At 38.5% G+C, this 24376-nt stretch overlaps 1 protein-coding gene across 1 annotated transcript in view; it reads right to left on the reverse strand.

The window, feature by feature from the left end:
- SCML2 (Scm polycomb group protein like 2) overlaps positions 1 to 24376 on the reverse strand; it is a 72760-nt gene that overhangs the window by 42906 nt on the left and 5478 nt on the right. Inside the window, exons 2-4 of the mRNA XM_041472493.1 lie at positions 16377 to 16484; positions 10338 to 10406; positions 3743 to 3813 (exon numbers count right to left, since the gene is read on the reverse strand). Of these exons, the coding sequence (XP_041328427.1) occupies positions 3743 to 3813; positions 10338 to 10406; positions 16377 to 16398 (162 nt within the window). The 5' untranslated portion in view covers positions 16399 to 16484. The remainder of the gene's footprint in view (positions 1 to 3742; positions 3814 to 10337; positions 10407 to 16376; positions 16485 to 24376) is intronic.

Here is a 24376-nt window from a genome sequence, read left to right on the forward strand (position 1 = left end):
AAAAAACCAAAACACAAACCAACACACACATTAATAAAAAAAATCCCAACCACAAGGTTTATTAGCTTCCAATTCAAAAGAAGTAATTATCCTCATTGCAATAACATTTTGGAAATCTAAACAAAATTTGGAGCCTTCTGTATCAAAAAAAAAGCTTACATTACAAAAAAAAAAGACAGAAAAAGGAGTTAGTGTTAACATTTTTAAGAAAGAAAACAGTCCTAAAGACGCATAAAACTTCCGTGCTATGATGAAAACTGTAGCCTGTACTTATTCATAGAGAACTGAATATAATCACAAACATACACACAATGCCAATTTAATTAACACAGGGAAAAGAAATGTGACAAATGCAATTTGGTTGTTAGGAAGAACTTTTTGTCACATGCTAAAGTTGAACAAAAGACAGTATTTTTTACTCATGTATCAACACACTACAGGCAGAGATTGACTGGATTGCAGTCTGATTACTTGCCTTCTGTTATATTGTAGGCAAATGACATGTAATGATGTTTAAAACTTTGTATTAACACTAACTGGGATGGAATGCCTCTCACTATTCTCTTTACTTGTCTCCTCATTTCCAGCCTAAATTTTATTGTTTTATTGATGGAATTTTTGGCCATCAGTTAATCATAATTTTTTTTTTTAAGCAAATAAAACCAAAAGCTACAACTGACCCTTTCTCAGTACATTTTCAACAATGTAAATAAATCAAGCACTGAAATTTCTCTTAGTAGATGATGACTATTCTCCTATCATCCTGGAAACTCTTTTCTGCAACTCTTCAGTACAAAGTTGTTTTTGAATAGACACCTTCCCCATGACATTTAAACCCAGTAGCTACCCCATCCAGACTAACACAGTCTGACTTCTAATACAGGAGGAATGTTAGAATACCCAAAACCATAGGCATTCACACTCACAGGACTCCTATGTCCCTTCGTGTCTGCCTGACCAGGTCAGGTGGGGATCTCACAGCAGGCAGACAAAGTGCACCTACCTGTCTGAGGACACAGGAAAAGACAGGAGAAATCTGCTCCTGCAACAAGTGTTAGTGATATTTTTTCTCCACCACATTTAAATCTCTAAATTACATCTTGCTCTACTTGCTATATTGTGCAGGTGCACTATTTACAACACACCCTAGATCCACAGCGGAAGCCCCGGAGGAGCCTGAGCCCTAAAGTCAGAGGCGAGCAAAATTCAGTGAGCATCTGCCAGTGCTGAACTCGGACAGCAGGCTGGCTGGCTGAAAGGAGAGCCCAAGCATATTAAAGGGCAATTCAATTTCAGGATATTGCTTGTCAAGCTGTTATTTTGTACAACCAGGAAAAACAACAGAAATTGAGAAAGTGGGGAGTTTGTTTCTTTGCTTGTGGAAAAGGTGAGCTTGTTTAAATACCAACAACTCAAGACAACAACTCATTCTACTAAAAAGGTAAGTCCTGCATGCTAGTTTGTCTTTAAATAAAATAAAAAAACCTCACTCAGTAATAGCTTTGCTTTAAGTTCTGCTCAAACCACAAGGGACTGAGCTTTTACATTTAAAATTTTCAACTGCTTGGGAAAAAGTTTAAGGCAAGAAAAAGGAACATGAAGTGCATTGAAATTTTAAGTAGTTATTAAAAACAACTTAAAGCAACAGATAAAATACCTTCTAAATTAAGATAAATACTTTAATCAATTTCCATTATCTGTCTTTGTCCTAATTTATGGTAGAGGCTTTAATTTATTGTTCCCCAGGTAATTTTTAATTACTACAAAATTTAAACTTTTAAAATTCCCACAGGTCACAAATTCTGGATGTAATTGTCAAATTAATTTTCTAGCTGCACTTTATTTTCTGGCTGGCCACAGCAGTGTATTTCTTTGCATTACACAGAGTAATAATGACATCTAGAATTCATGTGTAACCCAATAAAATTCAAATTAGTCCTTGGCAAAGCACAACCATTTTAGTTTCTGAAATCTACAAATATTATGTAGTGAGAGGATCTAGCTCTGCACCTATCACCATTGCATGTCACTTTCCACCTAAAGATTGACTCTTAGAAAAAATGAAAATCTGCATAAGCAAATTGTTTTGAAATTTGCTGTGCACATAAATTAAAGCTCTTCTTTTCAACTCACACACTCCTTAAGCAATCTACGTCACATGGATTTATCTCTGTCAATGCATGTCACCTAAGCACCTCTATGCAAGGCATTATTTGGTTGCTCAGTTCAGACTTCTTGAGCATTACTAGGGACAGGAAGATGCAAGAAAGGCACATGGAAAGGCTTTTGAGCAGCTTTCTACAGTAGTTACATTCCTTGGGAGCATACTCTGGTCATGGTGGTTTATGGTCTCCGAGTATGGCATTAACCTCAGAAAGATCCAGGTACAACACACCACCCTCTGTCTCTATCCAGGAGGAGTTTGAGGTGTCTGCCTTGTGAAAAACACATACTGTGAAATTAATTTCTGCAGCTCCACTCAGAGCTATTAACACCAGTGTTTTTAGCTCCCCCTCACTGAAAGCAGCATGCAAGGGGCTCTTTGCCCTTTATCCTCATCTGCAAAGAGCAAGCTGAGATTCAAGATCTAGCACGAGGAAATGCTACCACTTGTGTTTCTCTCTCCTAATTCTCCATTCCTGCAACTGCTTCAGACTCATCTAGTGATGGTTCCTCTCTCTCTCAGACTCTTCAATTCGTGCTGCTTTTTATTTGGGCCCCCACTGGTGGCCAGTATCATTTACAGTACAATCAGACCACCAACAGACCCTAGAAAACAATTTCAGAACATGCGCAATCCACTAAACTAGACATGCACTGCTTGTAGCACCTATTACACTTCTATGAACCTGAACAATCCAATTCCTTAGCAACGATCTTCCTAACACAGTGAAGGCACACAGACCAAAATGAATCCTATTTAACTTTACACAGACAAGATACACCTCAGCTTGGGAAAACAGAGAGAAAGATGCCAAAAGAGATCAACCCAGTCTCCAGAGGGCTGAACAACTGGAGGTCATTAGCTTACACAAGATGGTAGATTAAAACTGCATCTGCAAATACGTACTAAACCACTAGGTAGGGGGGATCAAACTTGTAGGGTACAGAGTAATACAAAACAGTACATTAAACACCCTTCATCATAAATCCAGTATTTTCTTTGTATTCCTATATATTCCACTTGATTTTTTTTAAAATTTTAGTATCTGTTACCCCTAAGTAGAAAGCACTTTGCTCAGAAAGACAAAATTAAATATATTAGATACCCAGGAACAAGTGGTGACTCAACTCTACTACACACACATCTTACAGCTAGACAGAATTGAAAGAAATCTTTCAAAAAATGGGGCAAAGACTCCTCTGACAATCAGCCAAATTTTTAATTCTCACTAAAACCATGGTAGCGCTAAGATTATTGAAAAAATATAAAACATTTCTGAACACTGACAAGGCTATCTGTTTTCATTAGCTAGTCTTTTTTTTTAAAGGAAAACAGAGTTCAAAGAAACAATTTTAATGAAACCCTCAAAATTTGGCTTGAGGCAGAAACCAAGAATGAAAAAACTTCCGTAGCTAGTAACTGCCAAAACTGTAAGCTACTGATAACTACAGATCAAAAGAAGTCAAATGGGAAGTCTGCAAGCAGTCTAAATGTGAAAGTTTTTCTAGGATCACCCTGTAACAGGCATACAATACACACAAACACACACACACACACGTTAAACAGTATCTGGCATACCTGTCTGAAACAATGCAGAGGGGCAGCTACTGATTCAGTCTCTTTCAGATAATCATCCCAATTAAACTGTTCTGGAAGACAGAAGATAAATAAATACATATACACACTTATAAAAAAAGGAATTTACATTAAATGAAAATTTGAGGAAAGAAAGGGACAGAAAACCCAACTATCTTGTAGAATACGTTTTTTCAAGAGCGGAATCATTCTCAAATGAAAACTCTACCTTTGAAATACATACAGACCTTGAAGGAGCTTCAAAAGTAATGTTAATTTACAGGGTTGAACACACAATAGGCAAAATTAATATAAAATTTCCTTCAATTTTTTTTTGTGCTCCACATGCAAAATGATCTAGGTCAGAGTATTTAGATTCAATTCTCTGCATAAGGATCTCCCAAGTACTCTTATACAAATCACATTAGCCTTGCTATATTATAGTTCCCCTAACAGCAGAGTTGATATGATAACCTCATATGAGTACTGAGATGATATACACTGAAAAACACAGACACATGGATACTGTTGAAATGTATGTTATGAACACTATCCACTTGAAATCAAGAAGATTAGCACAGCCTTCCAACTGCATCTTGGTCTCTTTTTATCTGAAGTCACATAAAGGTTTCTTTTTGTAGAATATCATGTAATATGGCATAGATAGGCAAACATTATGGCAATATTAAGTAACAAAATCATGGTATTTTTTCCACTGTTAATACTGTCATTGTTTATGTGTACAGGCAAGTGGATTCTGCACTTGATTTAACTAGTGTTACCAGTTGTGCACTAATGGAAAAATATGAAGTACCAACATCAAAGATACAAGCAAGCATATTAATTATTTTAATATAAAGTGTAAGAAAAAAAACTAGAATGGCACAGCTAATATTTTTGTTACTATATTATCAGAGTGAGCTCTTTTGCTTATTTGTCTTGTTTGGGCAGCTGGCATCTTTCTGATGTTCCTGAAGAATGAAGCACTGATGAACCCAAAACGATGCAGCGATGCCACCCAGTGGCTCAACAACAGCCACTCACAAGGCCTAATGCAAAATCCTTGGAGATGATGGAGAACTTGCTCCAGGTGTGCCAGTAATTCTTCCAAAAACACCACTGGGCACAGACATTTAAACACATCTCTGCAGTTTTCAGGAGAGAGGAGAAACAAAGAAAAATCAGAAAATGGCAGCATTTTCCAGCACTTGCACACAGCTTCCCTGAAGGATGTGTGGTGGCTCAAACCCAGTCTTCCTGCAGTAGGACAGCATTCAGCTGACAATATCAAGTGCCTCAAGCAAAAGGGAACCATCCCTTCAGCCTGCTGAGGTCCGGGTTTTGGGTGAAACATACTCAAAAGTGTACAAGTCGGTTTCCTTGCCACTGCAGAAGCCATGTGCTTGTTAGGAACGTGAGAAGTCAGAAAAATGTCAAAAGCTGTTAATTTGGTGATCTGGAATATATGCAGGTAACAAAGATACTTTTACACAACATCTTGGAATTCCACCTATTTTGGAACGAAAATTTTATTCACACATTGATATAGTAAAACTGATTTTGTATTACTTACAAAAGGCAGGATACATTAACTTAAGCATATATTTGTATTTCAGGAAGGCAGAAATAGCTCTTCAGAGCTTTCCCCAGAAAGTAGCCTCCAGATTTGTTGCTCTTTTCATTAACAAGCCAAGGAGCAAAAATTAAATATTATAACCTGATAGCAAGGTTTTATCTTATAAAAATTCTTCTTGGACTCCAATAATAAACTGCCACGTCAGGTTGCCTTCTGATTTTAAAAAAATTAAATCAGTGTTTACCTTAGTAAAGTACCTAATTCTACATAATTAAATCTAGTCAAAAGAAAACATTAGTGTGTCCCAACTGTCTCAGATCTAACATGATGTAAAAGCTGTAGTCATGCATAGCCTCATTGTGTTACGGACTGTACAAATAGTGATACTTCAGTGACACCGCATTTACCAGGACAAACTGTCATTCATCTCCTCCAAAAAAATTATATAGTAACATTTCCCAAATTATCAGAATTTTAATGACAGAACGGTAAATTTCATGGGGTGACCAAAAATACAGAGAGAAAGAAAGAGTTTTGTTTTTTCAAGGGAACATTTACTAGAAAGACACAGAAGGTAACAGAACATTTACTAGAAAGACAGAGAAGGTAAGCAGCCAGCTACAGATAAAGCCAAGAGGAAAACACTGCCTAGCTCTTTGCTTTAAATCCTGGCTATCAAAAGCTCTTGCATCAAGCAGAAATGTCCTGGAGTTAAAATTAGAAGCTCTCCACCTGTGAAGACTGTATTAAATTAGAGCCAAGCTCTCAGAGATGGGGCTAATTATCATTTAATTACTGCAGTTATAGAAATAGGAGACACATGTATGTTTGCAACATGTAAGATGCATCTCTAGAAAGATAAGCACATTGAAAAAATAGCTACACGAAAGCTTCTCTGTATTCTCAGTGTGCACAGGTAAAGAAGCAATTGTGTTATACATATTTCTAATTCTAAAGACCCTGAAAATATGCAGCTTCTGACACTAGAAATCCTTACGAAAATTAGCTCATACTAAATAATTTAATGTGCATTTCTCTTCACAGTCAAATCTGCAGGCTGAATAAAACAGCTTAAGAAAAGACCATAATGCAACAACCACAACTTTATAATCCACCAGGAGAGTGAAAACTGGAGAGGCAAAGAAAATTTTATGCTGAAGAGCAAACCAGCATATACTGAAATGGAACAAAAAACCCAAACCAGAAGGTAACTAGAGCCTTTTGTAAACGAAAAAAAATATTAGTTCAAAACCCACATAAGAGTGAGGCTCTTAAATAGTGATTCAAAACAAGCAGCAATGGAGGGACTGAGTTCATGTCACAGCTGCTTGCATTACCGGCACTACCCATGGGTCAATGACCCTTGCTGCTCTCTTCAATTCTGTATCAATACCCTATCATTTCTTGTCAAACCAATCCCAATCCCAAAGTAACTCAAGCTAGAAGGGACCTCAGGAGGTCTCTAGTTCAGCCTCCTGCTCCTCCAGGGTTCCATCAGACTCAATGTGAAGATGCCCTCATCAAGGAGGAATTTCTTATGCTCCAGCCAGTATCTGTCACTTCTCCTTCCACACTGGCTCTGAGAGGAGCCTGGCTCTGTCCCCTTTCCATCCACCTGACAGGTAGTTGAAGACAGCATGATCATCTCCCATAAGCTTTCTTTTCTTTTAGCTGAAAAATAAACATTTCCTTTGGTTTCAGTACCAGTTTTTTCCGTTCTGGCTCCTTCAATTTTTTTGCAGAACTTCAAGCCAGCTACTCCAACACCGCAGAGCCTTCCTTGTACTGCGCAGCTCAACACTGAATGCAGCTCTCCAGACACAGTGTCCCACATTCCCCGAAGCAGGGAACGCCTCCTCCCACGCCTTTGCAGTGGGGCTCTTTGGCCACCAGAGCTCGCTGCTGGCCGCACTGCGCTGCGGCCGGCCGGGCGCAGGCCGCTCGTGCCGAGCTCCGCCCCGGGCAGCCGCCTCCAGCCCGGGCTGCCGCAGGGCTCCGCTCTGCCCGCGGCCGAGGAGGACGCTCCAGTCACCGCCGAGTCTCACCGCGGTCCTGCCATTCCATTTCCCCAGCATGGCAAGTCCATCTGAAGAGCAGTGCTGCCTTCCAGCCATTAGGTGCTGCCCACAAACTACTCTGGCAGTGTGTTCTGTAAAATCCTCCCCATTTGCCAGTAAGGCCTTAAACAGCATCAGCCCTAATACCGACCTCTAAGAAATGCCACTAGCTACCATCGGACAGGTGGTCCTCGCACAGCTTGACAGTCCAGTTAATTTTTCATCCACCTATCCAAACCACATCTCACCAGTTTGGCTGAAAGGATGCTACAGAAACTGTGCAGAAAGCTTTGCTAAAGTTGACATGAACAACATCCATTGCTCTCCCTTGTTTCCAGAGTAACTAAGCACAAAAGGCAACATCAGTCATGTACAGTTCACACACTTGACAAATCTACCTCCACTGCTCCTAACCTCATTGTTGTCCTTTATTTGCTTGGAAGTGGTTTCCAGAAATATTTTCTTTATAGTCTTCCTGAAGCCTTAGATTGGGCGGGCCAGCCTGTAATTCCCCAGGTGCTCCCATCTCGTCCTTCTTGACAGTGCGTACTATTTGACCTTCTCCAGCCATGGTGAAACTTCCTCAATCACTACAAGTTCTCCAAAAGAAGCGAGAAACTTCCTTGTGACATCAGTCCCCTGCCTCAGCATCCCTGGAGGTGCCACATCTGCTGCCATGAATAAGTGAATGCCTGGTTTGTTGAAGTGCTCCCTATCTTTTTTCACCATATGTAATTCTCCAGTTTAGTGAAAGTCAAAAGTTTTACAAAATTTTAACTGAAGATTTAAACTACAAATTGTCACTTGCAGATTGGTAAAATTTAAGGTCCTGGTTTATTCAGGTTAATATAATACAGTATCACCATAGCCTAAACACTGTTTGGGCAGATGGAACACGTCATATCTTCTCAGATCACCTCTAGGTTCCTTTGGCACCCATCTGAGAATTTGGACATGGAGATGCCTCTTTTCTAGTCTTCATCCCATAATCTTTCTTCTTCAAAGATGAGATTTCCTTATAATTTTTGTTCATACACTCTTGCAAATCCAGTAGTTCAGGTGTAAGGTATTTCATACTCTGCTTGTACCTCTTTCTACATGTCATGATCCCCCAATTAAAATCTTTCTCCTCCTCATGTCTTTCTCTACTTGCTTCAGTCTATTTTTTTAACCCATTCCTCTCACACCTCTATACCTCCTCTTCAACTATTCCTATCACACATTCCCCTGGAAACTCTGGAGACTTCCTAGTTGCTAGCCCAAAGCATTGTATGGCGTCTTCATCTAGCATCAAGGGGCTCCTTCTGCTCCTCTGCCACCAACAAGCAACAACACAGAATAAAAACTATTTCATCTGTAGAAAATTAGAGATCTTGCAAGAAACTCCTCTCTGTCTGACAAAGCTGAGCCTAGATTTCCTGGGGATGTTCAGTTCCCAGACACTAGGTTAACAGCACAGACCAAGTCAAGAACATGGAACACAGAATAAGGCTTGCCTGCTTAGCACTGCTTCTCCACAAAGCTTTTTCAACACCTTGCTCTCAACTGCTGGAGGAAGCAGGGATATTTTCCAGTGACTCATGAAATATGGTTATCTTATCCACTTATGAAGAGCACTTTGCTGGTGGGGGGGTGTCTTACAGCACTCTGTCTGTCATGTCAGACAACATTATTTAAAACAGACATGCTGAGTCCAGTTTGACTGGAGCTCCTTTTACACTGCAGAAGAGGGAAAAAGAGACAAATATGCTTCCTTTTGTGGCTCAAAGTAACAGGGACAAATAAAGATGACAGGTTGCCTGCACATGTTGTAGATTCTCTTCCTCTGGAGACACTTGTAAGTTTTCTGGACACAATCCTGAGCAATGTGCTCTAGGGGATCCTGCTTGAGCAGCAGGTTGGACCAAGATAACCTCCAGTGGTTGCTTCCAACCTATTCTGTGATGGCCAGAATCCTAATAAATGAAAAAATTAGCTCTGGCAAATGTAACAGCTGAAGGCTGCACTATGACTGATATCTTTTATGCCAAGTCATTACCTCAATTACCCAGCTAATGTTTCAGTATCCTGGCATGCTTGATCAGTTACTATGCTACTTGTCTCCACTGGTACCCAGGAAGAACCAGACCATCTATCAGGAGTCAGAGGGCACAGAAAAGTGAGCAGAGTGAGAGTTTAAATAATTCAGTGTAATTTTTTCAAGAACTCCTGAAGAGATTTTGTACTTTAGTCAATACCGCTCATTACATTTCTTACTGTCCAAATTCAAACAAACAACGTGAACATGCAAAGCATATCTAAGGATGTTGCTGCTGTCTCACTGCAGCCCACCATAGAAGCTACCCTGACAGGAATCTCATGTATACACTGCCTTATGGCACCCGCTGTGCATAGCAGAGGCTAAGTTAGCAAAGAACTTGGATCATTTCTGGTAAGTGTGCACTTTTCCTCAGTTTACTAAAAAACCCACAAATTCTGCTTTCAAATCAATTATTTAAAGTAAAATTAGAATCCCAAGCAATTTAACCCAGTTAGCAATCCTAAAAACTCAAGACTGTTAAACTGAAAATCCTTCTTTTGGCACCAGGAAACACATTAAGGAAACATAAGGTAACTGCAGCAGAAAAGGCATGAGACTGAAAAATACATGAGGAGAAAAAGAGACAAATCAGTAATGGTTTAAAAATAATAACGTTTACACAGGATCTTTGATTATACATACAAAGAGTACTTATTTGGCTAGTAAAACTAGCAGGTTCAACTCAAGCAGTTTCAACCATCACTTTCTATAACAAAACGTATTTCATAAAAGCTAGACAAAAAAGCAAAGGTATGTTTTTAACTGCCCACCATAATAACCCAAGAGATTCCAACAAGAAAAAGAAGTCAGAAAACAGTACAATCCAAACACACACTTTTTCTTTTAGAGTACCTTAACTAAGAACCTGACAGCTGCAATACCTACCACTTTTTAAAGATGGGTTGTTTGCCTGCTGATTCTTTCCATCTTTCTCTTTTTTAATATTCTTTGAATCTAAAAGACAAGATTCCATTACATAATAAATGTAATATTCACATCATAACAATGTCTAGCATAACACAGAATGCTTTCAAACAATATAGAATATCTTGTTCACTTTATTTCATTCATTTCAGTACATAATCAAAAAGGTATGTAAATTTAATCACCACGCTATTTTCCCTTCAAAATATATTGAAAAGTACAGCATGAAAAAGCAGAGCTTTTGACTACTTTATATAAATTATTAGAATGAATCTAGTTGCAGAACACAGAACATCAGCTCCACAGATAGCAATCCTGTCCCATTTTTAAACAGTTTTACTTCAACCTACACAAAATTTGAGATCCCAAAGATCACTGGATATCTTTGTACATCTGGTTATACACATATCACTGTGAACTGAGAAACAAGGAAAAAAACAAACCCATCCTAAAACCGTATTTCTAAATTAAAGAGTTCATTCCATATTGAGATTCTTTAATAATCAATAGTCTCAATATAAAATTCTCAAATATTCAAAGCAGCTATCTCAGCACACATGAATTATTTAAAATAATTACTCAGAAGAATCTACTTTTTCTATCATTAATCTTGGCACACACTTAGAAAGGGGTCTGCCATATTTCATTTTGATGGATTTCAGCATGTATGAGAGATGCAGAACTGGGCAGCTATAATGGAAAAGACTGAGACAGTTCCACTCACTCCTTTTAAAATACATTGTTTGGTGACCTGCTTTTGACACTCATGGACTTGAGTGCAATTCAAATATGATATTGACCTCACAACAAAAATGCAAGTACATTTTCAGATCTAAAAAGCTTTTCTGTTTTTACCAAGATCTGCATAGGAGAATAATTGTCTTGGTCTGCAAATGCCTCATTACTGGGAAATGTGGCTGCTCCTCTAGTTAGGCTTGTGCCTAGCTCACACTTTGGGTTACCCCACTTAGCCTGAACTGGTACAGGTGAAGGGAAGGCTCACTTTTACTGCAAGATTGCATTAGTAGCTGTATTCACTCGCTTTTAAGTCTACAGTTACTGACTGGCTTGCTCTTGAAATGAAAGCACTCTTGACCTAGAATGTGAAGCATTTGGTGACAGAAACACTTGAAATACAATGAATTGTTCTGCAGAAAAGACTAAGCCCTAACAGTGTTTCTTTTCTGTAAGTAAAGCATTTTGTGAAACATACTGACAAGCAACGTGTGCTGTTCAGCACTTCCATCTCACATCCTTCATTATCAGGAAATTGCCACATAATGCAAGTCCTCTGTCACCAGTCTCAAAATCCTCCCCTAACACTCAAGTGAGGAAAGGATAAGCCATCCACGTGGCTCTGTGCTTGGCAGGATGAGGCGCTCCTTTGGTCAGAGCACAGTAATGGCACCCTCGGGGGTGGCCAAGCAGGGCCTCGCCATCCAGAGCCACCCCATCACTCTGTCCAGGAGCTACCAGGGGGTGGCACTGGGGGCAGCACCAGCACTGGGGGCTATCCCAAGAGACAGGCTGGGGCTGGGATGGGACAGGGGGCCAGGGCTGTGGTGATCTGGAGACTGGCCCTGCCGCAGCACCACTGGGGCAGGGGCTGACATGGGGTCCTGGGCAGGGCAGGTGGAGGCCCCAGGTGAGTCAGGGTCATTAAAGCCTATTGGTGTAATCAGGACCACGACACCTTCCAAGAATAATCCAGACCTCACAGTCCTACAAAATCAGTGCACAGCTTACATAACTGCTCAAAATATACTGCAAAAATACCACCCCTTACTCCTAAAGCAGACACAGGCAGAACTCCAAGTCCTTTGAAAAAGAAAAAAAATGCTGTGTTTACTCCTTGACTTAATCTTCCTTCTTGACTTAATCTTCCTTCTTGACTTACATGTTCTTTCTTTTGGAAGAAGTTTGCTTTGGAAAATTTTCTATTATATAGGTTCCTGAAAAAAAATGCTTATGAAGATCAACTTCAGACGGAACTGCTGAAATTATTTGGGACAGTGCCTACAGAACTATAACCCCAGTACCTCCTCGTAAAGCAGTAGGGCTTTAAGCCATACAAGTAAATACCCTACAACTACCTGTGGGAATCTCAGAAGGGATAATGCTAACACTAGTTCAGTAACACTGAAAAGATGCAAGGCTAAGGTTCACCTTCTCCATCCTACATCCTACGAAAATATATTTCATCCAGCCTTTTTGGGATTGAGCTGAATCCAGCTAATTTTCTGCTGGGAGGTAGCAATCAATGGCAGGACCTTTTGCCACATTCTACAACCTGAGTCAGTATTTCCCACAAACAGTCAGGGTACTAAGGCTGACATCAGGCTGTCAGCTTACAAAATAAGTAACTTTCCAATCTGACTATGTCCAAAAAGGAAATCAATAAGTTTCTTATGTGGAACTCCACTGAAAGAAGAGAACTAATAACTGCTTCCTGCAAGCACCCAAAGCTTGAAGGACAGAGTCATGAAAGAGTATCTACCAAACAGCGTTAGATTAAAAACAAGATGACAGCTTTTCATGATGAGAGACATCAAGAACAGGTGAAAGAATGTGAAAAACTGCAGCCTGGACACCACATGTGTTCTTGCTGACAATCACTACATGGATTATTTATTCCCTGTACCAGCTAGCTTTAGTGTCTCTTTCAAAAATATCACAGCAAATATGAAAGTTGAAACAAAACACTCTTGGCAACTTATTTTTCGTATCAGCCATTAGAAAACTACAGGAAAAGAAGAGATGATTAATGAGAAGTGGCTTTCTCAATAGCATTTTAAACAATTATTTCATATGAGGTGGAGGCATTTTCATTCACAGTAAACACAAAGCACTGTCACTATCGCTTGTTTTTGATGGTAGGATATCTCCTCTTTAAAAGGCACAAATAAATCTCACCCAGCATATGCAGAAGCATCCAAGAATAAGTCTGAATAAAACCAAGATTGCTTTCAAAGGATCCCCTTGCTTTTATGCATTCCAATCTTCATCAGTGGAAAGCTGGGAACACCATTACCAAGCTGGTGTGTTTTGATGCAAAGCTACTAGCAGGAATAACTGCCAACTAACCTGTTTCCACATCAGACACCCTGCATCTATCTATTGCCACCTCAGAAACCTTTCCTCCAGTCTGTATTTCACAGTCACTACTTCACTGTCTATACTTCCCAGCCTCGTTCAGGCGTGCTTTTTCCAGTGTTGGCAGTTAGGCTGGATAAAAAACTATGGTTTATTTTCAAAAAAAAAACTATAAAGAAAGATTTTATTAAAAACCAATTTTATAAATATTAATATTTCATAAACACAGAGTTTTTTAATGCATGCCCATCTATATTTGAAATTTTGATATTCTATATTTTAACAAATTTAGTTTCCAAAGATCACAGGAAAAAAATTAGACAGAAGACTATTATTCAAATCACTGGGCTGAACAAGATGACTCTCTCTGCACATGATCCTCAGCTTAGTCAAGCTTTGAGGTCAAACCTCAAAAAATGAGGTAATAATATGAAAATATGAAAATTAAAGACATAATATGTACCTGTAAATAATTGTACAGGTACAAAGAGTATTTTCTTTTAATCTCATTGCACATTCAGCTCCTAGCCACATTCAATGGCTAATTCCCTGAAACCCAAAAAATTGACTTAAAAATAGGAACTCTATTTATATACTGGAGACAGAAGGACAAAAGAAGTCCTACAGTCTTGAAGCTCATGGTAACAAAAAAAAATAGGTCAGCTTAACTCATCATCTATCTTCCCCTGTCCATTTTTAAAGAGAAAAGTTTCAGCTTATTTCTCAATGTAAAACACAGTATGTGTTAGATCATTTGCCAAAACAAGAGTTAAAATGAAATTTTGCTTAATCAAATGGACTTAATCAAATGCTACTCAACTCTCTAAGAAAGCAATGAAGAACAGGATAGTTATTTCAAAACAAGTTTTGAAAATAAAGTAATACATATAAGTACATAGCATTTATATATTTGCTATGTATTTATACATATTTCGCTGCCTATACCACGTAGCTAAATACCCTATGAAAGATTTCTTTCTTCTAGGGCAGCATATAATAAAATTTTAAAAGCAACATATTCTATTGTTCACCAACAATTTATTTTCTAGAGTGCACTTCATAAGGTAAAGCTTTAGATACAAGCCAAGATTAGAGTAAGATTATTTAACATAGTACTTTCTGCTTACTGATTCAAAACTCCTTGTGTTTACATTACTCCCACCCTATCTGTAACCACAGAATTTTGCTGATAAGATTACTCAACAGAAGACAGGCAAGAGCAACCACATCTATCACTTAAGAAATTAGAGACAAAGGGAAAAAAAGGACAAAGCTATCCTGACTGACTTGTGAATACCAAATAAAAAAAATAATCAGAGAAGGCAGTGGTAAAGCTCTAGGCAAAGATAATCCTGGTGACCAATGTGTATTTCCTCTTATAAGCTCCCATACTGAACTCCAGTTTCTTGCCTGATAAGCTTTAAAACTTTGCAACTTCTTTCTAGAAGACTTAACCTTTCAGCAAACTAGATGACTGTTTTGTCTAGGTGATGGCAAATATCATGTCTTTTAACAGCAATAGTTTTCATCCCAGAATAGTGTGCTACATGTAGGGAAGGCATGTATGTGCTGTCTTCTAAGCTTGTTATTTGCTCATTGTCCACTGTGGGGAAAATGAAGTTCATAGTCATGCTTTCAAGACTTCTGCAGCTATTCCTTAGCCACCTTGATGTCTTCAACTCTTCTGGGTCTTCAAAACATGGCAGGACACCACTCTTCTCAAAGGCACCCCTTGTCTTTTCCTGATGTATGTGAAATACCTTTGGGTGACAAAAACTTTTGCTCTTCCCATGTCACAGAGTTACTCACACTCAAAGGAAGTTTACTAAAACAAGCCCAAGACCTACCATTGCTCAGGAAGGGGCCTTCTTCTCACTGCCTACTACACAGGGTTGTGAGCACCTTTCACCAAGCCTCAGTGCACACAGATGGGGATATCCAGACAGAGTAAAAATGAAATTTCTCCTTTCCTTTCTTTTTGTGCTTCCCTAGCAGGATTTTTATCTTATCTGCTGGGAACAGCCAGTCTCTTTGACCATATTTAAACAACAGCCATGCAGAAAACCTACAAGAGAAGGGGTCAGACTTCCTCCATAAACTCCTGGTGCAACAATTAAATGGATGACTCCTGCCATTACAGAAAATCTATTCTAGCAGAAGACAATTATTTACCAAGGGAACACACAAGCACATAAAGCAGCTTGGGTTGAAGGTGGTAAGCTGAAGTAAAGTACAGAAGTGCTAGTAGCCTTTTATGGAGGAGGACTACTAATGTGAAAACTTCCAAAGCAGCAACAAAATGGTTTCAGAGAGTGGATCTTTTGCTCTTCATATTTTTTTTGTATCACCAGCCCAAACACTTTTGTTTCTTTCTAAGTCTCACTCTCTATTTTCGTTCTGAACTCACAATAAACATCTGCAGACATGACACAGCAGAAATCACACCTCTGCAGTACACCATGTACTTGTGGATGAATTTCTCTTAAAATGTTCATTTTATCTTCAAAAGACAGTTGCTAATGCCATTCATTGTAATAAAATTTGGTTCTTTGTACTACTTAGTTATTATCCTGCTAAATTACAGGTGACTCCAGAATAAAGGCCTATATTTTATTTAATAGCACATCTAGACACATTCCTCAATTTCAGAGTGCAGTAATGATTTCAAGGCTGTCACAGGACAGAATTCTTTTCATTAAACTTGTAGAACTCAAGACAGCCAAATTTAGCATATGTATTCTAAAACAATGTGAAGTTTGAACTTACCTGTATTCAAAAGATATCACAAACTGTCTTCTTAATCTGACAGAATGGCAAATTGTCATGTTGTATCCCACCAGCTCCTAAAAGAGAATTTAGCAGGTTCCCCACTTTCTTTCTTCTTGAATTAAAGCTACCAGGCCTTACCTTTCGCTGCTGTTCTCCCCATGGTAACACTTCTGTGATCTCCCCTCTCACAATAAAAAGGCTGAAGTTGAAAGACCAGTTAATTCTTCCTTTCAGCACAACAGTTTCCTGTGGAGCAGTAATACAACAAGTTAAGGGGGGAGGTTGTTGTTGGCATTTGGGTTTTCTTTTTTTGGAAAGGATGATTTTTTTTGTATTGGTCTATAATTATCTTGCTGGTTTTAAATTGCAAGTGTTTAACAAACTACTTGTAGGAGAGTAGCATGAAAAAAACAGTTAAAAGTAGCAAAAATACCAAATGTAAACTTTAATTTCCTTGTTTTAGACAGTTCATTCTCTAATGATTTGCATTTTCTGTGGATTTCTAAAACAAAGAAAGATATAAAATGTGCTTTATTCTTTTTTCCCCCAAGAAATATTACTGAAAAATGGAAGACTCTTTATACATAACCTACTCACCATCTCACTTGCACAGAGTTAAACAATCATCAACTTCAATACCTCTGGGCAAAACACATTATCTTGCACAACTACAGTTGAAGAGGGAACAAAACACTAATGTAAAAAATCTGTACAAGGCCCAAGTGCTCACTGATACTCCTGCCCCATGATTTGTAACAGACTTGTAACAGCACACAGGGAAGTGTTAGGGAAATGCTAACTGCAGATAAAAGCAATGAGCCACATTCTTGTAGGGTTTAGAAACTAGAAGGGACAGATTGGTTAAACTAGTGTAAAACAGCAAAAACAAGCTTTGTTTTTTGTGTGTGTTACTGTGATTTTCTACTCCAGCATCTAGTATTTTGAACTTTGACTGTGTTCAAGTTAAACTCATTTTAAGCATCTAGCCTTGAAGCAACAAAGCCAGCAAGTTTATTGTCCTTCTCCATTAACTTTTCAAGTAACAATGGGTAAATACATTCAAATTTGTGAATTATGTTCTTGGATAATTTCCTTTCAAGCAACTTCCATGAGGTTTAAAGCTGACATCACCAAAAACTTGAGGAGTTTTTTTTTTAAATTTATATATGTGCATACTCTTTCCATGATTAATTTTGTCAAAGGTAACATTTTTAGAAGCTACATCTTTCCACTGTGACATAAAAGAAGTAACAGCTGAAAAGCAGGTTATCTACTTGGAATTTCTTGACTCTTCTACTCACATGCAAAAAAAAATTAAAATGCACATATATATCACATACACAAAGAGAAGTATCATACAGCTGAGTATTTTCCTGAAACTGTGATCCCATACTGAAACTTCAAGAAAACTTCAAAGCACTATGATGATGGACTGGATGATGAAAACTTTATACAGTGCAAGACCACGGCTAAAGCTAATTAAAAGGTTTTTTAAATGTCAGTGATTGATGAATTTATTTCATGTGTGTGTTGTCTGTGAACATGCTGGACAGTTATTACAAAAACTCAAGACTGAGACTTGAAAGGAGTTATAAATAAAACTGAATACTACCATAAAATAAGCAGGTTTTGCTACACAATAGCATTCATAGTATAAGTGATCATCAAGATTAAGAATAGAAATCCTTTTAAGCCATCAAATAAATTTGAAATACTTTATACTTTCACAGACTCCCCCAAAAATTCAAAGCTTTTCCACTGCAAGTAATAAATCATGGAAGGTGATGCAGAGTCAAAGTAACTGTTTTTACAGATTACTTTAGAACAGCGAATGGTTTTTATCTTTTTGTTCCAAGTACCAGATTGCACTTGGTGCAGTAATAAAGATTCCAACCCTGCAGTGATAGTCATCAAGTTTAGCACAACCGGAGCGTCTGTGAGAACATAAAAAGGATTCCAGCTTTTCATTAGCTTGTGTTGTACCAGATAGGCTGTTTTACAGCATGCCCACCAGCCTGTTAAAAATATAAGACAACTGAAAGTTCTGAAAGAGCTGTTTGAAATGAGGGAAATCCAACTTCAGGAGCACAATATATTACTGTTTCGAAGAGGTGCTACTTAGAACTCCGTTACACCTAAGTATTCAATTTAAAGCTGCTGTTAAATTAACTCATCGATTGTACTGTTTGTCACAGCAAACTTAAAACCAGTTACTCAAAGACAGGGCAGGGTCAACCTGAAACAAAGTGCAACTTCTGCAGGGGCAGATCTAGGAACTATTTTCCATCACTACACATACTTAAGTTGCAAACCCTAAGCAAGGCAGTTGTGTCCTTTGCTAACCAAGTCCCTTATGTCGCACTCACCATCCCCAGTCTGGCTCAACCCACAGCGCACCCAACAAAGAAAAGAAGAAAACCACCAGCAAACACAGGGAAAACACCTCCTGGCACATTCTGGTAAAATTACATAGCAAGGACAAATCTCAAGTCATTCTTGTACGTGTGTCTTGGCAAGCAGGCTGACTGAGAAAGATGGGGTTAAGAAATTAATCGAGCAGCTTCTAGAAATTAAGGGAAAAATTAAACAAAACAAGGTCAGGAATATATGAGCAAACAAAGAAATGCAATGGCAAGGCTGAAGGGCAATGGCATTAGAGTACACAAAACAGCAGAATGAAAACCAAAGTTATAAAGACTGAGATAAACACAGAGGTTTTCAGTCACAGACAGAAAATCACCGAAGCATTTAAGAGACTGTCAGTACAGAATCCAGTGAGAAACCATTTGCTGCAAATTAAGGAAAATGCAAGGGGGAAAAAAAATCCACAAACCTAGGATAATATTGGATTAATCATCAAAATGTCTTCAATCCAAAGAGCACTCAAAGGATATCTACACTCCTGAAGTGTATTATTTGCATCACTTATGTCTCAAATCATTCTGTAAACTGAGTTTTAGTCTTTCTCTGATTTCCATCCCTTACATGAATTCCTTTTTAAAAAATCTGATGGAAAGCATTTATCTGCCTTTTATGCCTTACTGAAGTTTTTATTGTTAATCCCCAAATCACTTCTACTAGCCACCACCCACTGTGCAAGCCCTTAGTCAGAAAGCATTATATTAGAAGACAAGGCTAAGTCTTTACCTTCTCTGCATTGCTAGTACATAATACTAGGTGTCAAAAAACAGGATGGAAAACATTTTTCCTGCCTAACTGCCTAACTTTTCTCTTTCTATTTTGAAAGAATTATTCAAAGGGCATGCATTGCTGCATTTCCAAGAAGGCAGCATTCTACAGAAACTGTCAAAATCGTTCCTTCTTTTGCCTGCCATGCATCTCCATTATCCTCACTGTTAGCCAGGCATTCAAGTAAACCAAATGTCTTGAAAAAAAAATATGCATGCATATCTTGGGCTTCCCAGTGCAAGTTTATCTTGACAGCATGCCTGCTCATAAAAACACACAACAGAACTATGGAGATAAACATAACATTTAAAAGAAGCTTAAGCAAAGAGGAGATCATGGGTTCAGTCCGCACAAAAAATATTCAGGTTTTTCTCTCAATGACTCTGCATCTAAGGCACGACAAGAGCCAGCGATTTTAGAGCCCATTAGCTTTTTTGACCCTACCAGTAGTACAAATGCAGTAACTCAGACCTCACCATTGGCATCTTCATGGGTGGGACAGTTGTCAATGGGCAATCTCTGCTGGATAAGGACTGAGACTATTCTTTTACACAGATTCACTGCACTGAGGAGGAATCTAACAAAACAGCCACTTGGAAGCATCGATGAAGTTCTCAGTTTTAGCTTGAAATAAAGGCAGAAATTTTTCAGGCTTAATGTGAACCAGGAGTTGTATTTGCCCCTTTTTTCCTTCTACAAATGTTTCAAGATTAAAATCCCATATGCAAGGGTGAAAAAGAATTACACATAGTTTAAACAGCAAAACCAGTTATAGACAGAAAATAGGAACAGTGTAAGCTAAGAGATACTTCCCCCTGCCAATGCTGTTCTTTGTACGAGTCTTACATTTGCTTTCCCCAGCAGCATTCATGCACTATTACATTTAGAAACACATGAGACATCAGCTACAACTGCTGGCCACGCTCCCTGCTCCTCTCCTCCCTGCTGTTTGCCACTGCCAGCGCTGCAGAGCCCTTCAAGGAAAGGCCCTGTGCAGCCTCCTCCATGGACACACAGTCCAGCAGCCGCTGCTCCCACTCCAGACTCCACATGGGGAACGTGCACCTACAGGCACCAGTCACTTCCCAAACCAGTGTGACCTAACTGCATTACTTCAAAGCCATCCTTCATGAATCTGGAACACCTTTTCCTTAAACTGAATCACCCATCTACTCATCTGCTGTCTCTTAAATAAAACCCTACTTCATACCATTTTTAAAAGTCTTTGAGGGGCTGAAAAGAGGTAAACAAGGAGAGTAAAACTTAAAAATAATATACAGTATTAAACAAAATTTGCAATACTTAAAAATAATTTCCAGCAAACTACCCAGCATATAGACTCATCTAGTATACTTGCAGACACAACAACATACTTCCTTATTTCCGTAATAGAGATAGTCAGTTTACCTCTCAGTGCATACTGTAGCATCATTATGGAAAAGTAAGGTCTCAAAGGCTAAAGGAAGAAAAAATTACATTAATGTATCAGAACTTTAGAAAATGTAATAAAAACCTCCTATTTATAAACTCGGTATTATTTAGCTATACACATATATGACTTTGAACCAAACATTAAAAATCAGGTCTTCTTTCTTCATTTATGCACACAAATACATAATCTGTCAGTGTTCTGACAAGAAATTTGATCCGAGATGGAATCCCTTTTAGTTCACATTCTTTGTATTAAAAAAAACAACCAAATTCTTTCAAGGAAAGGAAATTAAACTTCTACATTTTCATAGAGCTCAACTTTCAATAAATTGATATATCTGAACACCTCCTCTAGTCACTAAAAGCAAAGCTAGACAGATAGACTTTAATCAAATTCACAGGCTTTCAAACCAGCAAATATTAACTAGCCATATATATCATTACAACAACTAAACTTGAGTTGTTTAAGAGAGTGGGTACTTAGTGCTTTACAAATATATTTTTGTAAAGTCATTTTCTTTAACATCAAGCAGAAATTTTTTGCACTTGCAAAACTGCTCAGTAAGTCACCAGTGGTGTACTGCTCACTATTTATGAAGTGATTAGCATAAACAAACTTTTAAGCTGTCAGCAGTAAAATATTGCCTGTAAATGTTCTGCTCTCTCTCCAGGTAAGTTTACGACCTGCTTTAGAATATGAGCAACTGTAATTACAGTAAGTCATACATTTCAAGAATGCAAAACTCTCTCTAAACTCTCAAACCCTATTAAGTGTGTTATTCAGTACAGTAAGGCATTGCATATTAAAAAAAAAAGAAACACTAACAGGGTTTAGACCAAAAATTAGTCCCAAAAAAATCCTGAAGCAAGAAATAGTACTTATACGTGAGAACATCAGAGAAGTAAGGTCTCGAAATTAAACAGCATAGCTTGTATTAATGCACAACAGAAACAATTAATGTCATGCAGATTTAACATTTACTAAATTGACAGTAATTTTTAAAATTGGAGTTTAAAACTGCTCTATGGCTACCAACAAAAAATGAAAAAGCTTTTCTCCTCCTTCCCTCCCTCCCCATCCTGCTTTAAAAGTCAGAAGATATGGGGTTGTAAAAACCTGAAAAAGGAAATGGTATGTGTGAAGTCAGCAGTTCAGCAAACCGGCTGGCCATTAACAGCTTTAAATATTCTTAAAATGCCAATCTTCCCACATGAAAGGGTATTTTAATGTTATATTAAAATAAATTTTAAAATAATTTATTAAAATAAATTTAAAAACACAGCTTACGTTTCTATCTTGAACAAAACTGCCAGTTTTAGTAGTTTACTAGTACATATTTACAGTAGCACAAGATTTTGACAATTTGTTTAAACATTTTGGTGAATTCAGCACACTGAAACCTCTGTGCTGTTTTCTACTTCCCCTTCAAGACTGGAGTACTCTTCCTGAAAACATTCATCATCATTATTCAACCTGGCTTTGTCCAAATACCTAACTCAATTTTTTTCATAAAGCAAACTATTGTGAAATAGTTTGAAAAAAATTGTGAATAAAAAACCCCTGTGCGATTAGCACTAAGAGCTACATACCTGCATGGAATTGTCTCTACACTCAGATACATCTCCTCTGTCTTCAGCTCAGCTTCCCTTGACACAGAAGAGAGGTCTCAAACTATTCATTCTGCAAGGCACTGAGCTTACTTTTAGCACCATGCAAATACAGCAAGCAAATGAGAAAAGAAATTGTTGTTGCAAACACAGCAAGTGCTAAAGAACCCTATACAGCTTTTCTGCACTTGTCTTTCGCAGACAAGAAGCAACAGCACCAGCAGTAGTCAGAGTGTGTAACACATAAGGGAACAAGGGGGAAAAAGACAAACAAAGGCACAATGGCAGAAAGGAAATTTTTCACCCTCTTAGGCAACCTTGGCTTCCTCCCTTCTACATTGCCTTCACACTGGAAAAGGACTGTAAAAGCTTGGTTCAGATATGATCCAACAGAGCTCTATCCACACAGGGCACAGTCAGCAAATTCATCCCCGAAGTCCAGATTTTTTATTCACAATGGAGTATCCAGAGAAACACACCTACTTTTAGTCTGATGAAGAAATATACAGAAGTCAAATAGCATGCACAATTTTTTTTTCATTGAAGGCATGGAGAACAGCCTTGGGACATTTCTGCATACAATCCAACCACTGTCAGCACCCCAGATGAAGCTTCAGAACAACATGTTTGTGTCCCCTCGCCTCTACTCAACACCAGCAGCAACATACTTCTGCTACCATTCTCTTCCAGTGCATAAAATACCTGTTTCTCTCTCCCACTTGATAATCCAAACAACATAATGCTAACTGGGACTCCCTGCCACTATATATTAACAAAGACACAATTTGCCTCAACTCATTTTTCTGCTGCGGCAACACTCCATGGTGTAGCCTGGCTTATATAATGGAATAACTACACAGATCCCACGTACTGGTGTCCGGTCAGGGAACAAAACCAAACCAACCAGAACTAAACAGCCCTTAAGCAATTTCCTGATAACTCCGCAGTTGAGACAATGTTTCTGAAAAAAAAGAAACCCCAGAGAGCTGCTTGCAGTTTCCAGGCACGCACACTGGACTCACCTGTTGCTGGTGCTGACAGCTGTGCTATTTCCCCAACTCAAGAAGTCCCTTTACACAAGGGAACTTCGTGCAAATGTCACCAAAAATATTTGTCCATCTATTGGACAAACATTATCATTGAATCACAGAATACTGTGAGTTGGAATGGACCCACAAGGATCATCAAGGTCCAACTCCTGTCCCTGGGCAGGACAACCCCAAGAATCACACCAAATGCCATTCCAAAGGCCCATTCAGTGCTGCTAGACATTTCTGCAGCTAACAAAGCACTAACAGGTCATAAAAGACATAACAACTCCTAAATGCTCAAAGAACTAGACAGCTGCAACTACTCGCTGTGCTATTTGCTTCACTCTTCAAAAACAGAAGATAACTAAAGACTCAAAGCGTCATGAAAACTTGCAGCAAATCTGTATCTCTCTTCCCACTTTCTATGACAACTTCCCAATTGTATTAAAAAAAACAACACAGAGGTGAAGTAAGACATAACAGGGCAATCTCCTCTTCCACCTCTTCCTCACCATGACAGCACATCTGTGACTGGTTGTATGTGGCTCAGGCCCAGGACAGTGGCAGAGTATCTCCCTTTCTGCTATTTCTGGAGACACCCTTTCTGAAGGCAAGCCCCACTCTTTCCTCCACTCAGTGCTTACACCACTGAGCACTAGAAATATTCAAACTAGGTAGTGTTTTTCTACAACAAGCTGAAAAATAATTACAAACCATATTCAGAGTTTTCCATCTAACCATAACACTGTTTATTTTGGGATTAAAGCCAATTCATATCAAAAAACCACTGTCTGCCTCATTACAGCCCTCCAGTGCAGGGTACGCATACAAGAGATTTGGTAGAGGAAGTGCCATCAAACATGCAGCAGCTCTTTTAAT

The sequence above is a fragment of the Pyrgilauda ruficollis genome, unplaced genomic scaffold (assembly GCF_017590135.1).
Source record: "Pyrgilauda ruficollis isolate IOZ18807 unplaced genomic scaffold, ASM1759013v1 scaffold29, whole genome shotgun sequence".
Classification (NCBI taxonomy): domain Eukaryota; kingdom Metazoa; phylum Chordata; class Aves; order Passeriformes; family Passeridae; genus Pyrgilauda; species Pyrgilauda ruficollis.